This window comes from Amblyomma americanum, chromosome 1 (assembly GCF_052857255.1).
Source record: "Amblyomma americanum isolate KBUSLIRL-KWMA chromosome 1, ASM5285725v1, whole genome shotgun sequence".
NCBI classification, from domain to species: Eukaryota; Metazoa; Arthropoda; class Arachnida; order Ixodida; family Ixodidae; genus Amblyomma; species Amblyomma americanum.
This window is the reverse complement of record NC_135497.1, coordinates 167,847,196-167,858,598: the sequence shown is the minus strand read 5'-3', so window position 1 is coordinate 167,858,598 and position 11,403 is coordinate 167,847,196. Positions and strand designations below refer to the sequence as shown.

The 11,403-nt window shown below is 49.7% G+C and overlaps 1 protein-coding gene across 35 annotated transcripts in view; it reads right to left on the bottom strand.

The window, feature by feature from the left end:
• Window positions 1-451: 451 nt before the first annotated feature.
• LOC144114148 (uncharacterized) overlaps window positions 452-11,403 on the bottom strand; it is a 306,774-nt gene continuing 295,822 nt past the window's right edge. For all 35 annotated transcript variants that reach the window (XM_077647687.1, XM_077647674.1, XM_077647686.1 and 32 more), the window contains 3 exons: window positions 4,429-9,912; window positions 3,781-3,847; window positions 452-1,450 (listed from right to left, as the gene is read on the bottom strand). In XM_077647687.1, coding sequence (XP_077503813.1) covers window positions 1,267-1,450; window positions 3,781-3,847; window positions 4,429-9,912 — 5,735 coding nt within the window. In that variant the 3' untranslated portion in view covers window positions 452-1,266. The remainder of the gene's footprint in view (window positions 1,451-3,780; window positions 3,848-4,428; window positions 9,913-11,403) is intronic.

Genomic DNA, 11,403 nt, shown 5'->3' with positions numbered 1-11,403 from the left:
TACTAGTGGGGCATGAGGCATTTGTATCGCTGACCATTTTTAATTGCTAACTACGATTTATTCACATCCCTCTACAATTTTCTTTGGGTGTATAGGCAACCACGAAACTCAATCAAGCGCCTGGAGAACAGCAGCCTGGCATCAATCAGCGCTTCACTACAGTGCCGGATGCAACCGCTTGTACCAGACGCCTGTCTCAGGAACAAACAATAGGATTAAATGCTACGGGTGAGTGCTATGGGTAGTGAAGCTCCACGCAGCTGTAGCCCTGCCAAAGCACGCCCACATTCTTTGAATTTTTCAAGACTAAGCAAGAGGTTTCAATACTCTGAAATTGCAAGGCATTCAAATGAGTCTGCCATGAACAGTGACACTCAGCTGTAAACCTGGCCGTGATAGGGAACTATGTATCCCTAATCTACGCAGGCATGAGAAGGAAGAAGCCTCGACGTAAGCCAAAAATGCATTTTATTGAAAGCCAAGAACATGCACGTGAGATTACATAAACGGTGTGGTAAATCCCCTATCGCTCAAGCGTGAACTGCCCACGGCGCTCCCCAGATAAAGGCTATGAAGAGCCGCCAGACTGCACGTTACTCTGTGCCTTGAAAGCGCTGCGCTAGCGTCGCCACGTGCACTGCAGCTCGCCCTGCTGCACGGCTACCACAGCTCTATGCCGAGGCAGGGAAGCCGGCGGCACGCGTCCTGGCCCTAAGGCGCAGGTCAGTGCTGAAAACCTAAACCACCACAACGACACCCATCCCAGCCAGGAAAGAACGAAAAAGAACAATGGGGGTACGGTGACGACTCTAATAATGCTGCACTGCTTCGAGACGACATTTCGTACTCCTATTGCGACATAAACGGGCAAACGTAAGAAGATGCAAGGCTCCAAATGACAGCGACAACCCTGTCCACGAATGCCGGCCCCAAGGAGTTGCAAACACTGAATAGATAACTGAGTCGGCATCCATGAGTTTAACGCCAATATTGACATGTCGCCGAGTCACGGTACGACAAGCGATGAGGTAAACGTATCCCACAGCACTGTCACCGGAGGCAGTGAGAACCGGCCTACAAGTAAATCGGGATACAGGTCCGTTCTTCCCGCATCCAAAGAAAGCACGACAGCCCGGCGGAAGAGTCGGCCACAAGATACATTAGGGATTCAGCGAAACTGCGGCCCGTGTGCAAAACAAGACTTTCTGTACGATGTGTGCTACGGGGTTACAGAGAGCGAAGATGTGCGGCACGCCGGCGGGGACATCACTCTTCCTCGTCCAGGTGCGGCGGCGTGGGCGGCTCCGCCATGAAGCTGTCCAGGACGCCTTGCATGCTGCGGCGCAGGCGCGCCTCCGGCTCTTCGCCGCCGCTTTCCTCGGTCGTGGTCGTCACTAGCTGCTCCCGGCCATCGGGGCCCATGGTGCGCGTGGTGCGCGTCGTGATCACGCTGCGAAGACAACGCATTGAAACTTATTCATCACGTGAAACAGTTTTTCCAACAGTATGAAACTCGGGACACACAATTTACCCAAACCATGTGCTCAAAGAGCGCTTTCGCCTGATGTCACTGCTGATAAGAGCCAATCAGACCCCCGCCTGTTTCCAGGCGTGCTCATTTTATTGAACTGCAAAAGGTGTAAAAGTAGATATGCCCTTCTGTGATGCAGAATAGTGCCTTTCTCTCGTAACTCTGTGCTCTTTCTGCAGTCTATGCACTTTCTTCAGTTAGAATATGTAACTCTGTGCTCTTTCTGAAGTCTATGCACTTTCTTCAGTTAGAATATAACTGCACCAAACAGTCATCGTTGGCCCAACATTTAAACAAAGACACCTTTAGCAGTAAATACTTATTGAACTACACCACCGACCTCACAACGAACCCGCATGTTAAAAGGTGGTTGTTTAGTGTTCCTGTGCTTCCATACGTAGTAGGTTCTTAGGGAATTCTTGGGGTGTGCAGCAGCTTGAACGATTAGACACACACGGTATAGAGAGAGCAGGACAGGACACAATGCTAACTTTAATGAATATCGGCAAAAACACGCGGAAATATCCTAAACAATAATAAAACGTAAAGAACTAAAAGCTAAAAGTGAATACCTAAAACAAGCTGCGCCCACTATCGTGTTCTGATAAGAAACGGAAAAAGGCGTTCTTCAGCGATGCTCGTCACCGCCCACGAGGTATTTCTGTCAGACTGTGATTGTTGACGAGCCTTAAGCTTCAATTTTGGATTTATATTTTCGCTTTTATTCCTGTGATTTTTACTTTTGTTTAGACCCGCTTTTTGTTAGCTTTTTTTCTTATTAGCACAGCCACTGCTTCGCATCAATGTCGCCTATGCCTTTTACCATCAAAATTGTTCCGGAGCCCTTCACTACAGCATATCTTTCCCCCTTTGTTATTTCACTATATCCCTTCTATTATGGCGCAGTTGAAGTGTCCACCGTCATGCGAGACAGTTACTGTGCTATTTCCTTTCTTCAAAAACCAATTTTATGTCTTCTACCACTTCAAGCGCAGCCCCTCAGTGCTGTCGACACCACCGTATACATTTCAGCTTAACTTGGTCGTAATTTATTTAAGTAATAAGTAAGGGTTGGACACCTCTCTGCAGACATGGAGGCTCCACATCCTCACTGTTTGCTAACGAAGCGCTGTTTGTTCGCTGTGCTTAAGGGCACTGAAGTGAAACTATGCACAAGCGTCAAGAAAGAGAGCGATGTTCTGGCTACCGCGATGGCTCAACGATAGCTCCATCGCCACCGTAAAACAAACACGCGATTCAATTCCGCGCCCTCTCGCTCAACCCGGCACTAATGCGATAACCCAGTTTTTAGAAAAATTGTGGTTGCATTTTTGTTTGTCAGCTTCTTATTTAACTTCTGTTACTTTTATTTTTATTTCAGATAGCACTTCCTTCCACAAGAATCGCACTAAGTGACTTTTCTCAGCACAGGAATACATTTTATCATAAAAAAATGAAACCGTAAAAGACCCGTACAAAATACCGCCGAAAAAAACAACAACTGCGTGCTGAAATAAACATTGAAAAGAAATCACCGAACTTTCGTCTGTCAATGGCTGTGTACAATAGTCGGAAGTGCCTCCCCTCCCCACCAAACAGGATCGAACCAACTATGTAGTCCAGAAACATGCACGCTTACAGCGAGTATACCGGCGCCATTGACTTTGAACTTCTGGCTTTTGGCTCTGCTCAGGAGTCCATTCAGGGTCATTGTTTTACCGTGTTACGATGTCAGAAAAGTATCTCAGTTTTCGTTTCTGGTATAAGCTCTGCTAGTGGTGTCCGAACGCCAGTTGACCTTCATCAAAACCCTAGTCTTCTAAGACTATTTGAATTAGGTGTGGGAGCATGATGTTGTCGCAGTAAGTTCATGACAGAATCTTCTCATACTCCCATCTGACACTATAAGCAGCAGTACAGCAGCAATACTGCAAATGAAATGATCCACATCATTTCTTTTATTACTCCATAGACACAGCTTGTTCAAAGATTAAACAAGGTCTGAGCTGGCCCTAACTGAGGATGATGCTCTATCCTATACCAATTTGGTGTTTGCATGGACAAGCCGTAAATTAGTAGTAAGCTGCTTCACTGAGATTCTTCTGGGATGACTTGCTGAAAGCAAGACGATGCTACATGTCTAACGTGCTGCTAAAACCACGGCACCTAGTGTTCCTGTATGCACGACGTTCATCCCCTCTCACGAATGCTTCCACAAGTAGAGGTACAGGTGCATAAGGGTGCCTCACCGAGTAGCAGTAACAGGCGGTGAACAGTCATCCAAAGCTGACTCTGCTTCCATCCATTGGTCCCCGCCTTCAAGAAAGATAACGGCAACAATGGCAATCGTTCATTACAGTTTGGCTGTAAAATGGCACAATATGCCGCACACATCAAGCACAAGTGACAGGCCAGCGTCACCACCACTGCAGGCTATGGCAATCACACACATCCATCGAAGAAAAAGGTGCATAAACACAGGCAGAAAATCATTAAGCAGTCAAGTTTTCTTCTGTGCCTATTTCTAATCAACCTACTGACACACTAGCCAAACGTTTGTGAGCAACCTGTATAAAACATGCAGATTAGGCTTCTCAGCCAACTTTTAAAACCAAGCAAGAGCACTTTCTGCTGATCGCCAGTCTACCGGTGCCCTTTTTTTCTCGTCGATGTACCTGTACTGCAAACATAACAAAACCAAGAAATAAAAATAATAAAAAACACACAACAAAACAATCAATCTGGGAGGGAGCTCAAGCAATAGCCGAGAAGCCCACACACACACTTCATCAACACCAGTGCAGTTCCAGCCAGCCTACTCAAGGGAAAGGGAGGGAGCAGGGAGAGGGGTCACAAACGGAAGGTCATTCGAGAGGGGACGTCTTGTCTCCATCTACCTGACAAGCGTTGGAGCCCAGGACAAGCAGAAGAGGGCGCTGCCGCGGGGGGGTCGGGCATTAACGGTGGCGGGCTGGCCAGCGACGAGCAGGCGCCGACTCCGGAGTCAGATGTCGGAGTGTTTTCGGCTGATGAATGTTGGCCGCCAGCCAGGCTACGCATGTACTCTCGCATTTGCAGACGCGCGTCGGGACCTGTGAACGTGACTGTCTTTATAGTGGGGCGCACCACCACGTGTTGCGTTACGCGAACAGTGTTGCCGGCAGCGTCAAAACCCTCGTACTCATCCCTTTCCGCCGACGGCTCCATAGCCGCGAATGAAGCGACGAACTCGCGGCTTCGCTGTTCAGCGTCTGGACCCATGAATGTCTGAGTATGCAGCCGCGGCTCCGAGGTCACGTGTCGTTTCACAGTCCGGGTGACAATCAAGTTTCCCTTCTCGTCCATCGTTTGACGCTCTTCGACCTGTTCCTCGTTCGTCGGGGAAGCGGCTGAACGCAGCAGGCACTCGCGAAAGCGCTCTTCCATGTCGTCGACCGATACGCCCCCTTCAAGCGGCGTTCGCGTGTTTTGTTCCTCTGTCACGTCTCCTCCTGAAAACAGACCGCCCTCCAGGGACAGTGACTTGCCCTGCGAAGCTAAACACAATGTTTCATGCTCGAGCGTGTCAGTGCTGGTGACCATGGTTGATTCTTCTGCTGAGTTGAGGCTAGACATCATAGAATCAGTGTCACATTGGTACGTTGCATGGGTATTTGCCGAGCTACTGGGTTCCAATGAGTCCGTGCTTGAGACAAGCGCGTCGTTTCGCGGATGTTCTTGTTGTCGAGAACCCAGCGACTCTCCGTCTGAAACACAAGCTTTCGCAGGGTCTTGGTCCACCCACGTGAGGGTATCAATACGTTCCACAACTACTGGAACGACAAGCGGCGACGACGCAGGTCGAGACAAAGTTGGTGACAGTTCTGTCGTGCGAATCTGGCTCGGGAATTGGTGCCACGAGCGGGAAGTGTCATCCAAACCAGACGTTTCATCGGCTCGAAATGAGTCCCAATCAATGTCCCTCGTTTCGTACAAGGAGTCCTGTAGTTCATTATGATCTTCCTGCAGGGAGTCAGCGTCGGCAGACGGCTCTCTTAACTGCAATGAATCCTTATCTTTACTCGGGACCTCCTGAAGTGAATCATGGTGTTCGGAGTCGTGAAGTGAGTCGTGCAACGAGTCCAAATCCACGCATTCCTTCTGCATCCAGCCAGGTGTGTCTGGACCAAAGTTAGATTCAGAATCATCAATTTCTCTCTCCCGCAAAGAGTCGGCATCAAACTGTGTAGCAGTCGACGCAGAGCTTTGTCGATCAACACTCTCCACCGAGTGGCCACTTTCAGTACGCGTAGTCAAAAAGTGTCTTTCCGTCCTGGACCAAGCAACTTCTTGTCCTTGTGCCGCTTCAATATCTCCTAATTGTGCATCATCAGTAGTTCCATCAGGCTCTTCATTAACATCTGCAGAGGCACAGAGTAACAAAGTCGCTCCACTCTCATCGTACACAGCAGTTTCATGGCCTGGGTCAGATGCTTGGCTTTCGTGACCTTCATCGATTTCATCTAATTTTGCGGCAACTTCCCCTCGAAGCCGCGCGTCAACCCCCTCTGCTTCTACTATTTCTTTCTCGAGACGTTCAAATTCAGTGAGCGAGTTTACAGATACACTGTCTTGTTCACTGCCTGCACCACTGCGGCCTTGGTGCTGGCGACCGCTAAGGGAATCGCTAGACCCGACACTCGAAGACTTTGTGCCCGAGGCCATCTCCGCTTCAAGTCGTTCAAATTCCATTAAAGAGGACGTCGAGGCATCGTCTTTTTCGCTGCCTTTCCCAAATGTTTTGCGTCCAGCAAGGGTATCATAATCTGGTGTAGACCCACGTTCATCTGATATGGGGCTAAGCCGTCTTCTACCACGTGTGCGTGACCGCTCGTCATCGTACCCTTCTTCTTCTACTTCTTGATGTGTATACAGATCACCATGTTCTACTCTGCCATCTCCACCATACTCCTGTTGGTAGGATAAGTCATATGGGAAGTCTTGCTGGCCCCCGTTTCCTTCCTGCAATCGGCTCTCTAACAGCTTGACATTTTCGACGTCCATCCCTTCTTCCGGAAGATAACCTCCATCCGATGTCTTCGGAAGACCAACACCGTACTTGTAGGTCTGGTGCATTTGAAGAATATAATCTTCGCATTTGCTTGTGTACAGTCTCACGTCGTCGGTCATAGCCCTTTCGAGACTGGACGAAACACTTTTGGAACGGGTCTCGTCATGTAATGAGCTTTGATTTCCTGAGTCGCTAAAAACCTTATACTGGTCGTTTTCAGAGAGCTCCTGTGCAATGTGCGTTTTATCTGAACATGGGACTGATTCCTCTGCGCTGGCATGCCCGAATGCCTCATAATCTTTACCATGAAGATTCGGAGAGCCTTGTGCTAAATTCCCCTCATCCTCTTGATCATCTATTTCATCTACAGGCTCCGGTGTAGCTGGGCGCTCAAAAGCTTCTTTTAAAGAGGCGCTTTCGACAGCAGGACGTGTGTTACAAACTTCGTATTCATCCTTTGCATGACAGTATTCGTAGAAGGAGCAAGCAGACTTATCCAGTAGCAGTGCTTCATTCGCTGCACTTTCCACTTCCTCTGATGAGAGATCACCCTGAAACGTTTCTGCATAGAAGCCTTCCTCCCTTAGTTCCGTGCTATTTTCCTCCTCGTGCTGCTCACGGCTCGTGGACGCGTCACCAGCTGATGCTTCCAATAAGGCAACATCACCTTGCGCCTCCGTTTGTCCATCAGGTGCATTCTGCTGGCGAACAGGTCTCAGGGTCCGAGCTGTGAGATCGTCGTACTCAGGCACGTATTCCACTTCCACAGGGCCGTTTACTTCCTGAAACGGGGGAGTGGCACGGTCATCATCAGCCTCGCGGTGAGAATCTTCAGCCACCACAGCCTCATCAAACGGCAATGAAACTGAGTTCTGCATTGTCGACTGTCGGTGATGCCGCTCACTGTCGCAAGAAAAGCGCTGCGCTTCCACTGCATCTACCATGGTCTCTACGCTAGTCTGCCACGTGTGCTCGCTCTGCGTGGCCGAGCTTTCCGAGACCGAGAGCTGTTCTTCTTCGTGACTGCTCGCCATGAAATCGTCGTTATGCCGAAGCCGCCGCTGCCCCTCCAGGGGAGCCGATACACCGTTCAGAACTTCTGGTTTCGAAGGGCTCCGAACGGATTCGGCGGTGGACAAGCTGGAAGACGGCCACCCAACGCAGCTGCGTCCCGGTTCCGATGGAACTGTACTTTGGAATGGGCTGAAGACTCCCTCAGCAGTCGGCGGTCGTGCGCCGGCAGATCCGTGCAGTGTTGGACTACTGTCCTTAAGCGCTGGCTGCCAGCTCGGTAAGAACGGATGTTCCACCCCACCGCGGATCACTGATTCAGGTATTTCGCCATCGTAAGGTTCCCGAAGAACAGATTTTGATCGTTCCGACTCAATATCAGAATCGAGTTCCTCATGCGCAGAGGCTACAATTGTTTCACTAGCTTCGGATACTTCCATGCTGCCTAGATGGCCAGAGCTCTCGGAGTCGACGGAATAAGCGGAGCTACGCGAACTCCCACTCAAAGACGAACGCGCCGTCGCGAAGGATGTGTCATGAGATGATGCTGCTGCGGTAGCGTAAGATCCAGACACTTCGCCGTCTTGCGATGTGGCACACGTCTCGTACTCTGACGAGGCTTGTCCACTCAGTATGTTTACATCGAATTCAGACGACGTTGGCCGGCTTGCGCCAGGTGTTTTCCCTGAATCAGACGTCAACTCAAACGAATAATAGTGGCTGTGGTCGGTTTCAGACCCTGAATGACCCGTGTCCAAGTCCCGCGACGATCTTTTATCACTTATCTTGTCTGTTCTCTTGGATTTGGATCTTAGCACGACAGGAGAGGCGGCGTCTGGTTTCCCGCTACTTGATCCATCGTCCAAATCTTTCTTCTGCGGTGGTGACTCCAAACTTGGAGAAAGCCCTCCAGCAGTGCGCGCTGCCCTCTCATCTGCGTCATCACAAAATGATTCACTTCTGTTAGAGTCCGCAGGCGCTTCCTCTTCTATCACAAACATGGTGTCTACAGGTTCCTCGGTGATCTTGTCGTCCTCCTGTGCACCTTTGTCACGACTCTCATGTGAGTGCTTTTCATTTCCACCACTGTCTTGAGAATGAACAGCTTCAAGGGCAATGGCACCCACTCCAGAGGCTGACCGACGGTGTGATCCAGATGCTTTAGGGCCGTCACTATCAGGAGACGAATTGCGGTCTGATGAGGAATCTTTTCTGTCGCCTCGACATGTCGCAGTGATATGCGTAGGCGACTGCTCTCTTTCTACGAGATCTTCGTCTGATATTTCAGAAGGAATGTGCTCCAACTGAGGCCGCTTACCGTCAGCAGTACGCCGAAATTCTTGCAGCTGCGGCTGAGTAGCACTACGATCGCCCATGACATCCACTCCGGCGTCTCGTTCAGCGCTCATGTCACGGGCTGATTCTACATTAACTCTTTCCTGCTCTACAACTGGCGCTTCCCAGGGCTCTCCCTGAACTTCAACTGCGCTCTGCACGGCTCGCGGGGAGGCCGGCGGAGTCGGTGGTATAGGCCGGCCTCGAATCTTTGACATTACGTGATCAGCCCATTCTTCCTCATCCTCGTCACTGTCCCCACGACGTGACTCGGGCGTCCGGGCGGTCGTATCAGATACTGTGAGGAGACCAACACCAAGAAGCCCCTCTGACAATTGCTTTTTCTCTGGGGCACTTTCTTCGGGTGAATGATCAAACGCTTCATTGAAAATACTCGGCTGGATCTGGTGCTCCTGCTGTTCGCTACTTTCTTCTGTCACCAGTGACTGCGGACGAGCGCGGACCTCCTCTTGCACCGCATGGCGCAAGCTCTTCTCTGCTTCTACAAGCGCAGTCTGCGCAGCCTCCTCGGCATGCGCGTCGCGGACAACTTCGTACGGACTTCGGCTGCCCGCTGGACTCGACGATTCTTCTATCGGCGACGACGTGGCATCAATCACGTCTTCGCCAGCAAAGGCGACGTTCTCAAAAGCCATGGCAGTTCCACCTTGGCTTGGTGGGCACGGTGACCCTACTTCCGAGGACGACTCTACTGACGACTCAGAGTACCGGACAGGCTTCTCTTTAGCCGGCTGTGCTTCGGTCGGCGACACACCGACGCGCACTTGCATATCTGGCGTCAAGTACTCCGGGTACTCTTGTGCAGGAGATATGTCCTGCTCTGGACAGTAGGCAGTCTCTTCCGGTGGAGAAGCCTCGAGAAGTGGTGAGCGCTCCCGACCCCCCGCGTTGCGCCCTGCCGATGCCGCCGGGTCGGCAGCCGCCGATGGTGCATGGGATGACTCGGCCACTGCTTCGTCGCGCTCTAGAAATACGCCATGGAATAAAACGGGTTAGTGAATGCCCAGCACGCTCTCAGGCTAGCGATGTCCATGTCTGTCGCCGGCATGCAGTCAGCAAACCCGGCAGCTGCCGGAAGCCTATATAAGCGCAGCTCAACACACGCGAAACAAGCGCGGAACACGAGAGCTCTGCACAGGCGCACCAATGCATTCTAGCAGTTCTGAACAAAAACAACGCCTGTACATAGCCGCGGTGCAAAAGCCTTGATCAGCCTGCCTGCTGCGTAGTTGCGCGGCTTCGGCTAGATCTGTCCATGCAAACCTAGAAGATTGTCAGCCCTTAAGCGTTTTCTCCATCCTGAACCATCGTCACTATTACAGAGTAGAGCAATCATGCCAGCAGTAAGAGCTGGATAGCACAGCTTTATTACGATATAAGTTAACAAAAATAAAAAACAAGGTCAATTAAGGCAACGTCTGTGCAGGTCCATCAACGTTACGCGGGACCAAATAATCTTTTGCAGGTGCTCGAACACATAACTGTGTTCACGGGTGCACCACTTGAGAGAAAACATCAAGTACCGTCCTCTGCAAATGTTCCCAAGCCGTTGTGCGCGAGACCTGAGTCATCGCCGGGCAGCATTCTGAGGCGTTTCGACAGCCTACACAGTAACCCTAGCTGTCAATTTCCCCCAGAGCTTCTGGAGTACTGTTCCGGCCACGCATGCACAGGCCTGGCAACTTTTGACGAAGGCGGTACACAACAAGCCTGTCACACCTTTGCAGCAACCTGTGGAAAGAGCTCAGAGTCAAAGCCATAAAGACGTCTTCTCTACCTGCGCCTCGAGAAGTAGGCTGCTTAATGCACCTGTCCTTTCATCCTCACTTTCATACAAAATATTTTTACAGTGTCTTAATGCTCTAGATTAAAAGTAAAAACTAATGTCAAAACATTTATAAAGCTGACCAAAACTGCAGTAACTTATTCCAAGAAACCTCGTCCAGCATGCCCTGTGCCTGTCTGTAGTACATTCAAGGGGAAAGGGTACAAGCACCAAAGTTTGGTCACTTTGGTCCGTCACAGTTCCAGCAATATGAGCCAGATTTTCTATTCCCCAACAAATTGACAAGGTGATATTCAGAATAATCTGTGATTTCAATTCTAATGAAAATAGAATATATGATTCTGCAATTACATTGGGCATGAAGTACAAATTATTCATGGTTGAAATTATGCAATACATCTCTCATGATACTTATGAAATGCTACAATACTAAATCTTTAAACTCTTTATTATAGGTGTGCAAATAGCAAATTATTATAGAAAATTTTCAAATGAAGCCAAAATGCTACGAATGAAAGAAAGCTGTGGAAAATTGCAGAATAATTGGCTGCTTCAACCTCAAACGAATAATCTATAATACTAAGCAGACATTTTCAAGTTTTTGATTATAAATTGAATACGAAATACTTCCTTCGTACTCAAAATCTCAAATTACTGTGCACCATTCAT